The sequence below is a fragment of the Chenopodium quinoa genome, unplaced genomic scaffold (genome assembly GCF_001683475.1).
Source record: "Chenopodium quinoa cultivar QQ74 unplaced genomic scaffold, ASM168347v1, whole genome shotgun sequence".
Taxonomy (NCBI): domain Eukaryota; kingdom Viridiplantae; phylum Streptophyta; class Magnoliopsida; order Caryophyllales; family Amaranthaceae; genus Chenopodium; species Chenopodium quinoa.
Window position 1 is genome coordinate 2025151 of NW_018745024.1, and position 17281 is coordinate 2042431.

Below are 17281 nucleotides of genomic sequence, written 5' to 3' on the forward strand. Positions count from 1 at the left end.
AAATGAAGGGCGGTTTAGGTACTTAGGGTTTTCGCCTTTTTTTTTTTACTAGTTCCCAACCCTTTTTTGTAAACGTTTTTTTTTCTTTTTTTAATATATTTTCCAACGGATTTATATTCCGTCGAAAATTTTTGACGGATTTCCGACAAATTGTTTGAATTCGTCAGAAATATCCGACGGATTTTGACGGAATTACGCGTCCGTCACAACCGATCCGTTAGAAATTAGTTGTTTTCTAGTAGTGTAGAAAGAAGGCTATAAGCTCTAAATGGCTCTATAAAAATAAGTTTAATTCTAATGGTAGAGGTACAAGGCAAGAATTGTTGCTAGAAGTGATAAGCAAATTGAAGGCAAGGACTATAAACACACTTTTAATCGAATTGCTAAGTTTACCACTGTTAGAGTAGTTATTACATAGGCAGCTTCTTTTGGTTGGGACATTCAACAGGTTAATGTCAATAATGCCTTTCTAAATGGTTTTCTTGATTAATAAGTTTATATGAAAGTTCCTCAAGGGTATACTAAGGCTGCTCTTGGTCAGGTCTGTAAGCTGAAAAAGTCCATTCATGGACTAAAACAGGCATATAGGTGCTAGAATAGAGAATTGAGCAAAATTCTACTTGAATATGGGTTTTCTCAATCACAACAAGACTATTCTCTTTCAATCATGAAGAATTCTACTTCCTATACAGTTGTGGTGGCTTACGTAGACGATTTGTTGATCACTGGAACTGATGCTGATGTGATTCAGCATCTCAAAGTTGCTTTGGACAAAGCTTTTAAAATCAAGGATCTAGGTAGTCTTAATTACATTCTAAGTATTGAAGTTTCTAGATCCAAGTGTGGGATACTTTTGAATCAAAGAAATTATATTCTTGATATGTTGAGAGATGCTCATATATATGGAAGGGTGCAACCCAACCAATTTCCCTTTACCAAAGGGTTTGAAGTTAAGTGTGAATGAAGGTGTTGTATTGGATTATCCTGAGAAATACAAGAACATTATAGGGAAGTTGTTGTACTTGAGTCTTACTATGCCTGATATTAGTTATGCAGTACAACAATTGAGTCAGTTTCTACATACATAATTCTAGGGATCAACACCTTTCTACTGTTGTTCATGTCTTAAGTTATCTTAAAGGTACCCTGCATTATGGATTTATCTATCCTGCAAAGACTGATATGAAGATTAAAGCCTATAGTGATGCTGAATGGGGCACATGTGCTGATTCAAGAAGATCTTTATCAAGCTTTTGTGTGTTTCTTGGGAATGCATTGGTTTCATGGAAGACAAAGAAGTAGAAAACTATTTCTAAAAGCTTAACATAATTAGATTATAAAAGTATGAGCTATACTGCAAATTAAGTAATTTGGTTAAAAAGATTACGTACTTCATGATCTGGATTTTTCAATTAAGACACCCATTTCTTTATACCATGACAACATTTCTACACAGCAAATTAAATTGCAGAAAATCCTTGGTTTTCATGAGAAAACAAACATTTGAGGTCCAAATCACAAAATTTGGATGTTCATTTCATCAGGAAACAAGTTCAGTCTGGCTTTGTTATGCTTGTTCATGTGCACTCTTCTTTGCAGCTTGCTGATTTGATGACTAATAAGTGTAGACACCTAAAAATGTCTCCCCAAAACCAAACTCGATGATGAACAACCTTTCACCGCCATTATTGGTCGGGTTTATTATTTAATCTTGGAGTGCTTAAATCCATATTTCCATTTCATAAAACAACCCAATTCCTAGCCCATTTCCCCAAAATATAACTTATTTTCCTCTTTTCGTGCCTTAAAACCCAAAATAATTCATTTCGTGTCCTTTAAAATCATTCATTTCATGTCCTTTTTATAAAAACGTTTATTTTAGTTTATTTTGGTCCATAATATGGGTCTAATGATTTAATAATTGGATGGGGCTTGAAAATAGATTTCCAACGATATATTATAAGCCCAAATCCGAGTTATAACGAATAAGTTATGACCAAAATATTAAATTGAGCCCAAACCGAACCTAAGCCCACCTTACCTGCGGCCACATGATCATGTGGAGGGTCCAAATTATTTAATCCCATTCCTAAACCAATTAGGATTAATTAGAAGCTTCTATAAGTTTCTAAAAGATCCTAATTATCCGGTTTAAAAAGATAAGATTAAAGAGTTTGAAATTGAATAAAACTCCTTTTTTTTTTAAAGTCCTAATTTTATCCGAATTAAAAGACATTCAAAGATAGAAATATATTATTTTCTTGCCTCATGTTTTTTATCCAAATTTTATATAGTTGGATAGCCCTTGAAATTATCTTTCCAATGATATATTATAATATCAATTCCGAGTTATAACGGAAAAGATATGAATAAAATGTCAAACTCTATCCAAAACTGACACCGTCTCACTATTTCGGCTATATCTATTGTTCTACAAAATATTTCAATCTGATTCTAATTGGGTTAGAAATTAGACTTCAATAGATTTCCAACGATATCTTATTCATTCAATAGATTTCCAACGATATCTTATTCATCTTATTCCGATTTCTGGATCAAAAGATATGATAAAAACAAAAACCGCAAAAACTGCTGTCTATCGCAAGAGTTTTATCCGATTCGAATTCTTATCTTTTCTTGATTCTTCGACCTTCTTTTTTCTCTATAAATAGAGGTCATTTCTCCCCTTTTCCAATCATCAACAAGCTTGATCATCAAATAATTCTTTTCTCCCTCTTTAGCCTAAATACTAGCCACCTTATTTTCTCAAAATACTTCCCCTAATTAAGCACTCCAAGGAGTTCATACAATACCCAAAGTTCTATACTTAAACCAAGGCGTGAAAGGTATAATTAACTGAGGGTTTGGACTAAATAAACTCTACTTTTTATTTAATTTAACTGTTTCAATTTGATTTATTTTTATTGAAGTTACTAACGGTTTATTTATGATGTAGCAATTCAAGGAAACGCGAAAAGTGAGAAATTATTCACTTAATTACTCTTATTTTTATTCGTGTTGCTAGTATCATGATTAGGGTTATTTTATATTTTATTTGACTAACGTTATTATTGTTGAATTGCTTCTAATATTAATTTTTATTCTATTATTATTTATTGATCACTATATTGCATGTTTGAAGGGAATATGTAATTGAAAATCACGCCTAATAAGATAATTTGGACAACCGGTTTAGGTTCCTTTTTTAATCTTGTTATTAAATCAAGTGATCACAATATTTTAGAATTATGTGTTGCATTAATATTAAACCAATTTAGTTTAATAATAGATTGGAGCAAATTGAATCTTTATTTGTATGCCTTTGAGATCGCAGGAATCACTTTTCACTATAAGAATAGAGTAGAGGCCAATACGGGCGAATGTGACTCCATGACTCACTTCGTACTATCATCCCGATCCTCCTTTCGTGGTTACGAACCATATGGAGTTAGTAATCTCATGGATTATGAATGGGGTGTAACCTTCACGGGTCAATCGTTGTTGCCTATCGTTGTCCCTTAATCGTGGTTGCCTTTTATGATCCGTGAACGGCTTACAAGTTCCTTAAAAACTTGATGGCGGCTCCCTACTTTATTTGTCCCTAATCGTAATGTCAATTCCCACTTCCTATGAGTGTCAAGCATATTCACACATGCTTTTAACGTAGGCGCACTTCGAGCGACGCCTACAATAAGGCATTGGGATCTCATCAGCTCAGGTTTCTCAGTTCAAAGATTGGCAAAGCCAGTCAACCTCTTGCTCAACATTAGATTGCAACTCCATCTTGAAGGGGGGGTGTTGAGTATAGTTGTAAATATCTTCTGCACAAGATATTTATAGTGATGACTAGGACAAAGTTTGTTAGGCTTTTTCGCATTTCTAGGAAAGTTGTTAAAAGTTAGTTGTTGTAATAATAGGTATTTAAAGGCTGTTATAATCAATAATCAAATGAGTTATCATTTTACAGAATTTTAATTTCTCTTTACAGATTTTTCTCTCTTTTCTCTCATTCTCTTTCTCTCTGAAATCTCAGAGTATTTTGAAATTTCACAAGAAAACTATTTTTCATCTTTGGGAAAGTTGTTTATGACAATTACTAACAAACAATAGAAATTGGAAAAATAATTTTCATGGAAATTTTTTTTATTATTCATAACAAGCAGAGTCTACAAGCCTTAATAAGAAAATTTTTGCCAAAACAACATTATAAAACTTTTTTTTTTGTTTCTCAAAAACCACCTTATAATTTGTTTTTTTTTTTTTGGGTAAAACCACACCTTAAAATTAATTTATTTTTTGCCACAACACATCTTGTGCTGGATAAGTGATAGATATTATATTTAGGATAATATTTGTCGCAGATTAGGATATATTTATTGTATATTTTGTATGTTTATCGTATCTAGGATTCCTATCGTGTTTAGGCCTAGCGTTGTAAACTCTATATATTTGATCAATGGTACACACTCCAGTTTGAGGAGTTTTCCCGAAATCTAACATGGTATCACAGCCTAGGTTATCGAACTAGCTTCCGCAATTTTTTATTCTTCTTAATTTTTTTGTTTTCATTGCTCTCTGCCTACCACTTTCTCACGAATCCCATTCTTCCCCTGTTTACTTAATTTACTCACGCCATGGGTAAGGATGGTGATGGTGACCAGCCCCCACAACCTCCTACCTCCGAGTTTCATCCTGCACTAGGTGTAAACAACATCAAGAATGCGATCCCGCTAATTCTTGATCGAGAGAAGTTCCAATACTCTAATTGGGTAGACTACATTGATCCCAAAACTCCCAAACCAACGGACATCTCTGACGCTATGTGGAACCAACTCGATTCGGTAGTGAAGAATTGGATATATGGCACAATTTCTGCAGATTTACTTGATACAATCCTAACCAAGGGAGCATCGGCTCAACAAATTTGGGATAAACTCAAAGCGATTTTTCAGGATAACAAGAACACTAGAGCCGTATATCTTGAAAATCAATTTAACGCTTTGCACCTTTCCAATTTTTCTAACATCTCATCTTATTGCCGTCAGTTAAAGACTCTCAAAGATCAATTAGCTAACGTCGATCAACCCGTGTCGGAACAAAAATTGGTTATTTGGCTTGTCTCGGGCCTTGTTAACACGGACTATGACACCGTGGCTGCTATGATTCAGCAAACAGAACCCCTTCCTTCGTTCGAGACAGCTAGCTCTCGATTGCTTCTCGAAGAATCCCGACGATCCAATAACTTCACTCCAGCCGCACAATCTTTCCTTGCACATCAAGGTGAGTCTTCTTCGGCTCCAAGCCAAGCCACCCAGTCAGGCCAACCACGTGGTGGCGGCGGCGGGGATGGACGGAAGTTTGGCCGCGGTACGAGCTCCGACAGAGGAGGTAAGGGCGGCAAGGGTCGTGGTAGGGGGCGTGGCCAAGCTCCAAGCAAATCCAACGCTGCTCAACAACAGCAACCACAATCCCAAGGCCCCCTTCACATAATCAGTGGGTTGGCCCACCTGCCTAATTACCTTATGGTTATACTTGGGCTCCTATGTGGTCTCCACAACCTAACTGGGTCAGGCCTCCTTACCCATATCCTCAATCCCAGATTAGAGGACAACAATATTCACAGGCTCCGGCCCAACAACAAAGTTTCATGGCAGCCCAACAGTCCCACGGACAACTCATGACTCCCACAGAGCTCGGGAATGCCTTTTCAAATTCGACTTTGGCAAATCCAGATGACGGATGGTATATGGACTCAGGTGCTTCGTCTCACATGACAAACAAGTCTGGTATTCTCTTACCCTTGTTTAATTTAAGCTCTAATAATCATATTTTAGTTGGTAATGGTCATCGTATTCCAATTTCTGGTTATGGTCACACAACCTTTCCCGATAACAAATTAGCCCTTCGTGACGTCCTTTTTGCCCCACAAATTATTAAGAACCTTATTTCAGTTAAAAAATTTACCTCTGAAAATTCGGTTTCTATAGAATTTGACCCTTATGGTTTTTCTGTGAAGGACCTTCGCACGGGGAAAATAATCACGAGATGCAATAGCCACGGGGACCTCTATCCAGTCACTACCACTACACCAACATCTTGCCTTGCCACCTCCCTCACAGCCGTTTCACCATCCACATGGCATGATCGTAGGACACCTTGGAGCACCTTCTTTAAATTTTCTTAGGAATAGTAATTTTATTGATTGTAATAAGGAGCAAGTCTCCACCTTTTGCAATTCTTGTCAACTTGGAAAACATACTAGACTTCCTTTTATTCCTCTAATAGCAAAACTACTTGTGCTTTTGATATTATTCATGCTGATTTATGGACATCTCCAATTCGTAGCACTTGTGGTCACAAATATTATTTAGTTCTTCTAGATGATTTCACTCATTATGTGTGGACTATTCCTCTTGTTTATAAATCTCAAGATTTTAAAAAATTCTTAGACTTTAAACAATATGTACACACACAGTTTGAAAGACCCGTAAAATCATTTCAAAGTGACCATGGTCGCGAATTTGACAATGACCCCTTTAAAAAATTTTGTATTGATCACGGTATTGTCTTTCGCTTCTCTTGTCCTCACACTTCATCCCAAAACGGGAAAGCCGAGAGAATGATCCGCACTCTAAATAATATCAAGCGCACTATGCTATTTCATGCCTCCTTACCACCTTCATACTGGAATTATGCTCTTGAGACAGCTACTTATATTCTTAATATATTACCCACTAAGGTTCTCAAAAACATAACTCCAGCTCAAGCCTTATTTGGAGTCATAGCTTCCTACACTCACATTCGTGTTTTTGGTTGTCTTTGTTTTCCGAATCTCTCCTCCACCATTCCTAATAAATTAGCTCCTAGGTCCGCTCCTTGCATTTTCTTGGGTTATCCACCAAATCACCGTGGCTATAGGTGTTTAGACCTTCACACTCATAAAATCATTTTTTCTAGACATGTCACTTTTGATGAGTCAACCTTTCCATATCAAAACTTGGAAAAATTTAGTCTAAAATCATATGATTTTTTGGGTGAAAGTGAGTCGTCTCCTCTACTCACTCATGCCATTTTTCGCCATCTGACACCTACTGCCACACCAACCCACAATGCAGTCAGCCCAACCCCATGAACTCCAGGCCCATCTAGCTCCCCTCCAAGCCCAAATAACCCCCCTAGATATGCGGCCCAGCAGTTCAACATTTCCCCTCCCAACTCACCTTTGCAGCGCACTCCTCAACCAAATAGTGGACACATTGCCTCACCTACGGCCCCACCCTCGCCACCTACTTACACACCGCCGCCTATGCGTGGCATCCCACCCATACAGCCTACACGACCACCTCCCCCATCGCCTCTTATAACCCGTAGTCAACGGGGAATATTTAAGCCTAATCCGAAATATTGTAACCTTACCGTTCCTCTTTCGGGACCACATCCTCATAAATCACCCTTACCAAAGTCTTATAAGCATGCTTTAAATGACCAAAATTGGAATGCGGCGATGAATGATGAGTATAGTGCTTTAATTAAAACAGGGACATGGGAATTGGTGCCTAAGCCTGCGGGGGTGAATATTGTTAATTGTATGTGGCTCTTTAAACATAAATACAAGTCTAATGGTGACCTTGAAAGGCACAAATCTCGTCTTTTATGTGATGGCAGGTCGCAGGTTATTGGTGTGGATTGTGATGAGACATTCAGTCCGGTAGTAAAGCCGGCCACTATTCGTACTGTTCTCATCTTAGCTCTGGCTAAAAAGTGGTCGATTCATCAACTAGATGTCAAAAATGCCTTTTTACATGGTGATTTGCAGGAAACAGTTTACATGCATCAACCTCCGGGTTTTGTTGATCGGAGGGCTCCCACTCATGTTTGTCGGCTTCGCAAAGCTCTCTATGGTTTGAAACAAGCTCCTAGAGCTTGGTACCAACGCTTTGCAAATTTTCTTATTAAATTGGGTTTTGTCATTGCTAAAAGTGACAACTCTCTCTTTACTTTCCGGCAGGGAGATGATATGGCATATTTGCTATTATATGTTGATGATATTATCTTAGCTACCTCATCTGACAGGTTGCGCACAGGAATCATCTCTCAGTTGCAAACTGAGTTTCCCATGTCTGACTTGGGGCCTCTTAGCTATTTTTTGGGTATTGCAGTAACCCGAAAACCTTCTTATATGCTTCTTTCTCAGGAGAAGTACGCACAGGAGATTTTAGAGCGTGCAGGAATGGCCTCCTGTAAACCTGCCGCCACTCCAGTTGACACTAAGTCCAAACTTAGTGCAGATGCAGGGCCACCTTTTCGGGATCCTACTTTGTATCGCAGTTTAGCGGGTGCTCTTCAGTACCTCACTTTCACCAGGCCAGATATTTCTTATGCGGTACAACAGGTGTGTCTATTTATGCATGATCCCCGGGAACCTCATTATGAGGCATTGAAACGCATTCTGCGTTATGTTCGGGGTACCATTGATCACGGTATACATTTATATCCTACTGTTTCACATCGACTGATTACTTACACTAACGCTGACTGGGGAGGTTGTCCCGATACCAGACGCTCCACATCGGGGTACTTTTGTTTTCTTGGGGACAACCTCGTATCTTGGTCATCTAAACGTCAACATACATTATCTAAGTCGAGGCGTCGCAAATGTTGTCTCTGAGGCGTGCTGGCTCCGTAATCTTTTTCTAGAGCTACATTGTCCTCTACGGCAGGCTACCATCGTTTATTGTGATAATGTCAGTGCTATCTACCTTTCTGGCAACCCATTACAGCACCAACGCACCAAACATGTGGAGATGGATATTCATTTTGTTCGAGAAAAGGTTGCATTGGGGCAGGTTCGGGTTCTCCATGTTCCTACTAGATATCAGTTCGCAGACATTTTCACTAAAGGCCTCCCGTGAGAATTATTTCTGGAGTTTCGATCCAGTCTTAACGTATGACCTCCTCCCGCTACGACTGCGGGGGTGTGATAGATATTATATTTAGGATAATATTTGTCGCAGATTAGGATATATTTATTGTATATTTTGTATGTTTATCGTATCTAGGATTCCTATCGTGTTTAGGCCTAGCGTTGTAAACTCTATATATTTGATCAATGGTACACACTCCAGTTTGAGGAGTTTTCCCGAAATCTAACAATAAGGATGGAGGTTTGACCTTGTATTCCGGCATTGACTACCCAACGTGCCTCTCTGGTGTTCTCTCAATACCAACCAATTAGATTTTCTCTCATCTCTATTCTTCCCCTTTTCAAATTACTTTTAATTGAATGAAGGCAACAATTGACCTCCATTTTTTTCCAGATTGTGCAAGAGACCGCAATTCAGCCAGGTAAGTTATAAAAATTTGTTGAAATTGTTACTCAATTTATATGGACATTTCCCATCAAAATGAAATCACAAGTCTATTCAATACATATTATAATTACAGAGTCGTTTGATGAGAGTGCTCCAAAATCCAAATGCTCAACTCTCATGCATTTTTTTTTAAGAAAAAAAATAACTATCCATCCCACTACTTTATTTTTATTTTTATTTTTTTTATCATTTTTTTTTAAAAAAAAATCAATAACTACCCATTCACTATTTCCTTTTGGTTTTTCTTTTGTTTTTTTTCAAGGGACTACTACTAACATTTCACTTTGGTACAATAGTATATATATATATATGTCATACATTAGCACGAGTATACAATTCCTTTATCAACAATTCACTATAGTACTCTAAATCCCCAACATTTCAATTATATGCATTTTTGTACGGACTACCCTCCAAACTTTTTCACTTCTTTAATCATCTAAAACAAAAAAAAATGTACAACACGTTTTTGTGCAACTAGTCTCAGCGAAAAACTACTTACAACAGAACAAAGAATGTAACTCCCAGAGCAAGACACTAACCCATATGACACTAACCGAGTAACACGAGTAACCCCTATAACACTGAACGGGTAACCTCTATAACTTTAAAAAAGTAAACCCCATAATAGCATTGCATGGCCATGATAACTTGTTATTTGATACGATTTTAGAGTGATTTCGAACCTTGTTTACTTGGTATATTGGCATTTTGGTTCACTTTTACTCTATTTTTGTTCAACTTTTGTGTATCCCTTGCTTCACGGGTTGTTAGTGTTTTTGTCGGGTTTTTAGGTTCAAAGACGACCATTTGAGGCATTTGGATGATAAACCGTGGTTAGAAGCCGAAACAATGGAGCAAAACCGAAGAAAAGTGAAGATAGAGGCCTTAGAGAGTCTGCACGGACGTGCAATGTATGGCACGTCCGTGCAGAACTCAGCACGTCCGTGCAGGATATTCAGCATGTCCGTGCCTGATCCTGCACGTCCGTGCAGGTTGCTCAGCCAAAACTGATCCTTCTGCCTCTCAGGTGCACGCCCGTGCCAATATCAGCACGTCCGTGCAGGATGCCCTGACTAAAATAGTACCTTCTGCCTCCCAGGTGCACGCCCGTGCCAATCTCAGCACGTCCGTGCAGGTATAGCTGCACGTCCGTGCCAACCTCAGCACGTCCGTGCTGACCTGTAGCCGTGCCCGACTCTTGTTTTCTCCGTCCTTTTATTTGGGGGTCTTTATAAATAACCTTGGAAGCTCATTTTGTACAGGGATCCAAGTTTTTAGTGCTTCCTCTTAGTTTGCAATTGTAGAAACACAAATATTCTCAAATCATTAGTTAGATTATAATTATTAGCTTGGAAATTTCATTCTCAATCATTGTAGAAGACAAGTTCCACCATTGATATTCAAGTTGAAGCTTCTAGTAACATTTTCTCACTCTTCTCTTCCATTTTAATTGCTTTGATTGTTAATTAACTTGCTTAATTCTTGTATGCTTAGATTGTTATTTAGCTTAATCTTTAGTTAATTCTTGTTCATGAGTTACTTGAAATCCTTAATTGCTTTGATCTCCATGGATTGTGAGTATTCTAATTTTCTAGGGTTTGGGTAAAACCCTCAATGTAGTCACTAATTACTTGATGCATGTGTTAATTTGGTAATTGTTGGGTATTAATTAGTTGAGCTTAAGTGGTTTAATTGCTTAGTTCTTGTATATGGCCATTTCTAGAACTATTATCTAAGCTTTCTCAACGAAGGATCAAGAGATGAACTTGAGTTAGCTCCCTTATGCTTAATTGACTTGAAATACCATGAGAATAGGAATTTCCAGTCAAGGGAATGTTTTTGTCATCGTGATTATGCTTTAATACTTGTTTTATGCTTTGTAACCACGAGAGTAGGTTGTATTCATAATTCGAGTAATCCCTCTAGCTTGAGAGAGTAGTTGGGTGCTACTTGCTAATTGTGATTTGTGATGAAATTGAGTGGTATATCCCAAGCCCTAGAACTCTCTAAATATTGTTAATCTCCCCCTAGCTTTAGTTGACTTGAACTAGCACTTGTTACATAAAATCAAACCAATTTCGACTTCATTTAGCTTATTTATGCGGTAGTATATCGGTGGTTGATTCAACGCCTCTCTTGGTTCGACCCTTTCTTACCCTTGCTATTAGCTAGTGAGACCAAGATAGGACTTTATCTTTGGTAGGCTCGACGACGGCCTACCAGGCCACCGACATAAAAGAGTAAGATCCTGTTTTTTGAGCTTCTAAGCAAAACATAGAATATCATATTTCAGCATAGCACAACAGGTGTCAGCACATTATTAATACGATTATTAATACTCAGTACAACATAGCTAATTAGGGTTCAACAAAACCGCCCAGTCCAAAATCGACCATTACAGTTCAAGTCTAAATTACAATATCAAAATCAACTTTTCATATTTTAAATATATTTTTTCTTATATATCCCGTGCATTTTGCACGGGTACACTCTAGTTTTTACATAATGTCTTAGCTGTAACATGAATAAGATGAACTATTATCATCAATAACACAATTATTTTTATTTTTTATTTATTTATTCGTTTATTTTTTTGAAGACATCAAGAACACAATTATTGACACAGACAAACAAAATTATTGATGTTTATACATTTATACGGATTATGTAACCCAACCAATGACTGCATTGTGTTAAAGATCAAAGAAAAAAAAAAATCCAATTTTACTTGGTTGACAATATGTGATTATGAAACAATATAAACCATATAGAAAACACAAAATGATGAATAGTTCGCATAATAGTTAATACATACATTTGAGTGACACAATGACATTGTGATTATAATTAATTTAATGTTACTTGTATAAGAATCAAATAGATTATCCTGCATTTGATCTCAATGCTCTTAGAAAAATTACAATTAGATCCTAGCAAAGGTAGACTATTACCTTACTTGAATCATTAATAAATAATCTAAAATGTATACGTTGAAAACTTAATAAATTAAATTAGTAGTGGTCTAGGTTGTTGATCGAGGGTGTAACTTGGTTAGCCCATATGGTACATACAAAGAGCCAAAACAACAGTTAGTGAAGGCCAAACCCTATTCGCTAACCAACTTGACGCGAACCTCTCTACCTTGTTAGCGTAGCAACAAGGCCTATTTTTGGCGAACATTTTTGGTGTAGATTTCCCAATACTATTCCTTGCAAATCCTGCCAATTTGTCGAAAAATGAAGATTTAATCTTGTTACTCATGTCAACTTCTTCAAACAAATCGTCTTTTTTCATGTTGTTGCGCAATCCTATGGCACGTTGCAAGTACACTTGAACGGTTTTAGTAGGTTGTACATGGTGGAATCGCGTTTCAGCTAACCATTGAGATGAAATATATAGGCTTTGGTTCACCTCAACCTCCTCAAACACTTCAAAATTCGGAGTGTTTGAGAAGTTGTCAATATCATTGCCGTTTATGAAGTTCTTGTTAAGTTCATCTGCATACATGTATGGTACGATTTTGTAAGAAATAAAAATTTGTCAAAGTAATAATTTATTGAAGATTCGAAGAGATAAAATACCTTCAATATCATCTTCCCCATGGAACAATGTTGAAGTGTTTTCTATAGGAACCATGCCATATTCTCCCCTAGTGTCCTGCATGACATCAAATTACAAGAGAAAATTAGAAAAAATTATTTTAAAAATAAATATTTGCAACAAATTAGTGTAAAAAATCTCTATAATAAATACCTTTTCTGAATTTCTTTCATCAAAAACAACCAAATCAGAAAAATCCACCATCCTTTCTGATTTCAACTCATCTGCATTTCCCATTCCAACCAAGCTCGTATTCATATTATCCTCCCATGAATTCTCCATTATCGGCCTCATCGAATTCGCCTGATTATTCATTGCATCACCATAGTTGTTATTGTTGTAGCTTTGTCCTCCTATCATGGTGTTGGGGTGACTTATAAGGTCTTGTTGAGCTTGAGCTACTGATAGTATTTCGTCTAGGATATCACCTCCGGTACTTGTACCGCCATTGTTGTAACACATTCCCATATTAGAGAAGGTTGTTGCCCCATAATTTGATGATCCCTCTACTTCTAAAGGAGGCAAGGTGAAACGATGTTGCAATCTCGCGCATTTGATTGCAATGTCAACCTTCAAAATTGAAAATGAACAACAAATTAGAACAATAAGTCATGATAAGAAAAAATAAGTCAATCATAAACTGCATAATCATTTTAAACATTATGGTAGTCATATTTTAATGGTTCACCACTATAAAATTTTCATGTTTTCTGACGACTGCATGCATATTATATCAAGTGAGAAAACAAAAAAAAAGGGAAAATGATTTTTATTTTAAAATATATGATATGTTCTCCTAGCTATACTTATTTAAAAAAAAATTAAAGAATCAACAACAATAAATTTTCTTGTAATATATAAAAATAAGTTTTTATTTTTTCTCGTTAAATATAAATATAAGATTAATTCAGCAAAAATAAAGTGAAGAGAATAAAGTCTTATTTACCTTAGAGGGGGGATAAGAAAGGGATCCGCTATTATGAAACGCCGGGGTAGGGAAGCTAAAATCATCATGATCATTGAGATATTGCAACCATTGTCCATCACCCATATTGCGATGAGAAGTAGAAGATGATGCATGGCCTTGAGCAAAGATATTAGTTGTACATGATCTTTCAATAGGAACCGAGTAGGCAGAGCTTTCGAAGTCATCGCATCTACCCTCGGAGTAGATATCTATGCTTGAAGATTGTTGATCACTTGACATTTGAGCCATATTTGTGGTGTAACCATATTGTGGTGCAATCTTGGGTGGTGTTGGTGGTGTTGTTTTCTTGAATATTCGACATAGTGCATATGCATCCTAGAATTTATAACAAAACAAGAATTATGGGAGTTAGAATTTGATTAAAATATTATAAGGCAAAATAATTAATTATAGAAAAATAAAAATGTAAGTTCAATATAAGATGACTAAAATTTTTAAATCATTTAGGTTGGTTTAACTTATAATGATTAATTAAATCTTAGAATAACAAACATTATTTATAAATGAAATTGTTACAAGATTAGATTATTATGTTCTTCATTTAATTTCTAATTTAATTAATCATCTATTTACTTATATATTTTCCATAGTTTGTTCATAAAAATGACAAATTAATGTTACATATAGAAATAAGTTACATGACCTTATGATCTTAGGACATTACATACTACTCTTAATTATATGAAATGCATTGAATATTTACTACTATATGATCATGTTCATCTTGAGAATATATAGGTACATACCTGTAAACCAGAAACAACTTCACACTCCCTCTCATCAAGGCGATACTCGTGCATAACCCAACCAGTTCGATGTCCATGAGGTGCTCTTCCTCGATAGTAAACCAATGTTTTCTTCATCCCCACAGCTCGTAATTGTGAGTTCACCTTTCGATCCTTTCCTGTGGCCTTCCAATAACCCGCCTTTGTTGCCCGGTTAGTCCTCGAGCCATTAGGGTACTTGCGATCCCTAGGGCTAAAGAAATACCACTCCAAATCCTTGCTTGGTAGTAGCGATTTACCTTCAATATGAAAATTCCATAAAAATTAAATCTTATTTTTCTCTAATATTGTCATGAAATAATAACTAATAATACTTGAACTATAAGTACAAGATTTTTCTTATTATAAACTTTGATACGCGTTAAACAAGCTAAAGAAAATGAATCTCTTGGAAATTGGAAAAGCCATTAATACTATTTTCGTGATTCGATTAATTTCATGATACATTCCGACGTTGATTGTGCAAAAAGAAATGGAAAAAAAATAAAAATTAAATAAGCTGAAGGGAAGTGCTTCAAAGGAAAAGCATATAATGTAAGTAGAACCTAGAAATTAAAAGAACAATTATTGCAAAGCCCTAAAAAGAAAGGAAACCTTATAAAGCAAAGGATTTCTTTTTGACTAGTAAACGATTAATCCTCCAACAAGTTTCAAGTTTCTTCTGTTATATCTTACCTCTATTATCCATTTTTATGTAAATAAATGTAATTCTAGAATTTAATTTATGTATAAAAACAATTAAAAAGAAAGTTTGTTTAGACATAAATTGGACATAGATTATGCGAAGTACTAGTTTTTCTTTATCTAAAAACACATTTTTCCATGCAAGACTTAGTTTCCAAGATTTTTTTTTTATTTATTTAATAGGATCCTAAATACTGAATAACAGAAACATATATATTATAACTTGAAATCGATTTATATACAAGATTATACGAATTTAGCATGTATATATCATGCATCGTATATATATCTACCACATATATACCTTTTTATTGATAGTAGTTACATAACTATGATTATCTCTAAATGATTTAAATAAAAAAAAAATATGATTATCCATTTGTTGTTAAAATAAGAAAACTACTATTATCGAATGAAAAAAAAAATTGAAATAAATTGAGTTTTATACAACTTAATCATCCATGCAACTAAAACTTGAAAAAAATGAAACAAAAACTAATTATTTCTATTCCTTTAATAATTTAAATATATTAGTTAATGAAAAATTTTGAACTTAAAAAATGCACATTAAAAAAAAATCTAGCTAATTAAGTTATGCAAGAACGAAAGACGTACTTGGCAAGTCCCAAGGTTCACATTTATAGAGATCAACTTCAGCAATGACCTCTAGATCAATCTTACGACCATTGATCTTCCTCTTAAGATAGTAAGCCACCAATTCTTCATCGGTTGGATGAAACCGAAAACCGGGTGGCAATGCAACAGGCGCCATATATTATCAACTGAGTTGTTGTTGTTGTTCTTCGTCTTCTTTTTCTCTTGAGCTTGCTTTTCTCTCGTGGTAAGCTAAGAGAAGATGAAGACTCAAAAGAGAAAAAAGAACAAGTTTGAGGAGACCAAAAATGTTAAGGTAGGGTTTGGTATAAAAAAAGGAAACTTAACAAGGCAATTATATAAGCACCAATAAAACAAAAAGAAATTACAAAAAGATAAAGGGTCCCCCTATGTCTCCCCCACCCTACTTTTATTTCTTTTAAATTTTTTATTTTAATTTTTTTGATATTTATTTCTTTTAATTATTTTTTAATAATATATAAATTATTATTTTGATATTTTAGCTTTGCCTCTTTTCCCATCTAATTATGATTCCTGTTATCGTTTAATTGAAGCTCTTTAATCTAATTATATTTTTCTTCTTTCCTACGTAGTATTTTGTATGGAATTTATATATAATTAGGTTTAATATAATGTAAGTGTGTTATGAAATATGAACAACATGAGGTAATTAATATTATAATAAAATAATATAAGATCCTATACTTTCATTTTGTCCTATCTTGGGAATCTGACAAAGGAAATCCACGTGGTATTGTTCGATTCCATGCATTACCTGCCGCTAACTGTCATTGAGATATTAGACCTTGGTGGTTAACGAATTTCGGCGGGTTTCTTCGACATCTAACATTCAGGCATTCACATGATCGATCACAAATGTAACATAATTATGTAGTTAATTAACACTAATTCTTTTGGGATATAATTAGTTACTTTTAATTGTTTAAGCTTGTTTAGATTATTGTTAGGACAACTGAAAACTAAGTGATGAAAACAAATATGATTTGATCCATGATTTGCAAAAATCTATTTATTCCCTTACTACGTTTTTAAGTAGTTATTGGTTATTTAGGTTGAAATTTATTAGAAATCATTTTTTTTCCATCCTTTTTTTTTTTTTGGTTACACACATTAGATAAGGTTAAATTTGTACTACCTCCGCTCCAAATTACTCGCAACTTTGGAATATTTTATATCTCATAAATAATATCCCAAATTTGCGAGTAATTTGAACT

At 35.3% G+C, this 17281-nt stretch overlaps 2 protein-coding genes across 2 annotated transcripts; one reads left to right on the top strand and one right to left on the bottom strand.

Moving 5' to 3' along the window:
• The first annotated feature begins 667 nt into the window (after positions 1-667).
• On the top strand, positions 668-1302 carry LOC110708809 (uncharacterized mitochondrial protein AtMg00810-like). The gene is made up of 3 exons (XM_021887036.1): positions 668-797; positions 910-1068; positions 1142-1302. The coding sequence occupies exons 1-3, from the start codon at positions 668-670 to the stop codon at positions 1300-1302; spliced, it is 450 nt and encodes a 149-aa protein (XP_021742728.1).
• A 10917-nt stretch (positions 1303-12219) lies between these two features.
• LOC110708273 (NAC domain-containing protein 86-like) lies at positions 12220-16535 on the bottom strand. The gene is made up of 6 exons (XM_021886364.1): positions 16047-16535; positions 14709-14986; positions 13921-14277; positions 13128-13544; positions 12956-13031; positions 12220-12871 (listed from the first exon to the last, which is right to left on the bottom strand). Exons 1-6 carry the CDS (start codon positions 16201-16203, stop codon positions 12426-12428), a joined length of 1731 nt encoding a protein of 576 aa, XP_021742056.1. The 5' UTR covers positions 16204-16535; the 3' UTR covers positions 12220-12425.
• Between the last annotated feature and the right edge of the window lie 746 nt (positions 16536-17281).